Source organism: Penaeus chinensis, chromosome 42 (genome assembly GCF_019202785.1).
Source record: "Penaeus chinensis breed Huanghai No. 1 chromosome 42, ASM1920278v2, whole genome shotgun sequence".
Lineage (NCBI taxonomy): Eukaryota > Metazoa > Arthropoda > Malacostraca > Decapoda > Penaeidae > Penaeus > Penaeus chinensis.
In genome coordinates, this window is record NC_061860.1 from 6,685,649 (window position 1) to 6,688,148 (window position 2,500).

Here is a 2,500-nt window from a genome sequence, read left to right on the forward strand (position 1 = left end):
GGCGGAGGGTAGGGTGAGGAGGAGGATGTTGGGGACGAGGTAGGTTGGGGAAGGGTAGGTTAGAGTGAGCTATGAGCTAAGAGGAGAAGGGTGGGTTGGGGTGGAATGAGTTAAGGGTGAAGATGGGGAAAAGGGAGAGACGAGGGTAAGGAAGAGAGGAGATGAGTGGAGGGTCGTTGTATGGCGATAGATAGATAGATAGATTGACAGGTCGATAGACAGACAGACAGATAAATAGAGAGAATGAAAGAACTCACCCATTCTACCCTGTCCTACTTCAACCTACTTTCTGTCTTTCTCTTTCTCCCTTTTCTGAAAATTTCCATCTCCCTCCCATTTCCCTTTCCTCCCACCTCTCTCTCTCCCCCCCCCCCCCCTCTCTCTCTCTCTCTCTCTCTTTCCTCTCTCTTTCTCTCTCTCTCTTTCCCCTTCCCCTTCCTCCCACTTTTAACACCTTTCCCCTCGCAGATCTACAACAAGACTGACCAGACGATGTGGATCGGCGGGCGGTCCAAGCTCGACAGCAGCTACGAATGGCTGGATGGCTCCGTCTTCGACTTCATCAATTGGGCCGAGGGCGAACCGAACGACTTCTTGGGTAAGGTTTCGGACGCTTGGAGACAAGGAGAGTGAGTAGGAATGGAATAGGATATAATGTGAGATATTTTGCTGGGGGAAAGAGTAACTGGCAATCAGTTTTATGCGCGAGGATACATACACCCAGAAGAACACGTACATACACACACACACACACACACACACACAGACGTACAAGTACACAAACACGCACACGAACACATACACGTACAAACACACACTCACACAAAAAAACACTCTCCTACACACAAAACTGAAAACAGTGAAAAAAAAAATATATATATATACAGCAAAAATCACTAACCCTCTCCCCTCCCCCCCTCCCCCCCAGACCAAGAAGACTGCATCGGCATGTACACACGCGCATCCGGGTACTGGAACGACCAGAACTGCGCCCACACCGAGGGTCGTATCTGCAAACGACCCCATCACTCCACGCTTCCTCCTGCGCAGACGACTGTCGCTCCCGATGGGCACTGCCAGTCGGGGTGGCTGCATGTCGGTGAGTTCGGTTGGGGTATGGTGGGGGTATGGTGGGGTATGGTGAGGGTATGGTGAGGGTATGTTGGGTGTATGGTGGGGTATGTTGGGGTATGGTTGGGTATGGTGGGGGTATGTTTGGGTATGGTAGGGGTATGGTGAGGGTATGTTGGGGTTATGCTGGGGAATTTTGGGGCTATGTTGGGGTATGTTGGGCTTATGTTGGGGAATGTTAGGGTATGGTGAGGGTATGTTAGGGTATGTTTGTATGGTAGGAGGATATTATGAGTCGTGCTTTGTGTAAAACGGATTAATATATATATATATATACATATACATATATATGTATATGTATATGTATAGAAGTATATACATACATATATATGTATATAAATCTATATATATATATATATATATATATATATATATATATATATGTGTGTGTGTGTGTGTGTGTGTGTGTGTGTATGTGTGTGTGTGTGTGTGTGTGTGTGTATGTGTGTGTGTGTGTGTGTGTGTGTGTGTGTGTGTGTGTGTGTGTGTGTGTGTGTGTGTATGTGTGTGTGTGTGTGTGTGTGTGTATGTGTGTGTGTGTGTGTGTGTGTGTGTGTGTATGTGTGTGTGTGTGTGTGTGTGTATGTGTGTGTGTGTGTGTGTGTGTGTGTGTGTGTATGTGTGTGTGTGTGTGTGTGTGTGTGTGTATGTGTGTGTGTGTGTGTGTGTGTGTGTGTGTGTATGTGTGTGTGTGTGTGTGTGTGTGTGTGTATGTGTGTGTGTATGTGTGTGTGTGTGTGTGTGTGTGTATGTGTGTGTGTGTGTGTGTGTGTGTGTGTGTGTATGTGTGTGTGTGTGTGTGTGTGTGTGTGTGTGTGTGTGTGTGTGTGTGTGTGTGTATGTGTGTGTGTGTGTGTGTGTGTGTGTGTATGTGTGTGTGTGTGTGTGTGTGTGTGTGTGTGTATGTGTGTGTGTGTGTGTGTGTGTGTGTGTGTGTGTGTGTGTGTGTGTGTGTGTGTGTGTGTGTGTGTGTGTGTGTGTGTGTGTGTGTGTGTGTGTGTGTATGTGTGTGTGTATGTGTGTGTGTGTGTGTGTGTGTGTGTGTGTGTGTGTGTGTATGTGTGTGTGTGTGTGTGTGTGTGTGTGTGTGTGTGTGTGTGTATGTGTGTGTGTGTGTGTGTGTGTGTGTGTGTGTGTGTGTGTGTATGTGTGTGTGTGTGTGTGTGTGTGTGTGTGTATGTGTGTGTGTGTGTGTGTGTGTGTGTGTGTGTGTGTGTGTATGTGTGTGTGTGTGTGTGTGTGTGTGTGTGTGTGTGTGTGTGTGTGTGTATGTGTGTGTGTGTGTGTGTGTGTATGTGTGTGTGTATGTGTGTGTGTGTGTGTGTGTGTGTGTATACATTGCTGATGATCTTTTTATCTTTTATATAAT

At 46.8% G+C, this 2,500-nt stretch overlaps 1 protein-coding gene across 1 annotated transcript in view; it reads left to right on the forward strand.

Annotated features, from left to right (window-relative positions):
* The window catches only part of LOC125047898 (macrophage mannose receptor 1-like), a 12,302-nt gene that overhangs the window by 5,590 nt on the left and 4,212 nt on the right, over positions 1–2,500 (forward strand). The window contains exons 6-7 of the mRNA XM_047646444.1: positions 469–598; positions 929–1,099. Coding sequence (XP_047502400.1) covers positions 469–598; positions 929–1,099 — 301 coding nt within the window. The remainder of the gene's footprint in view (positions 1–468; positions 599–928; positions 1,100–2,500) is intronic.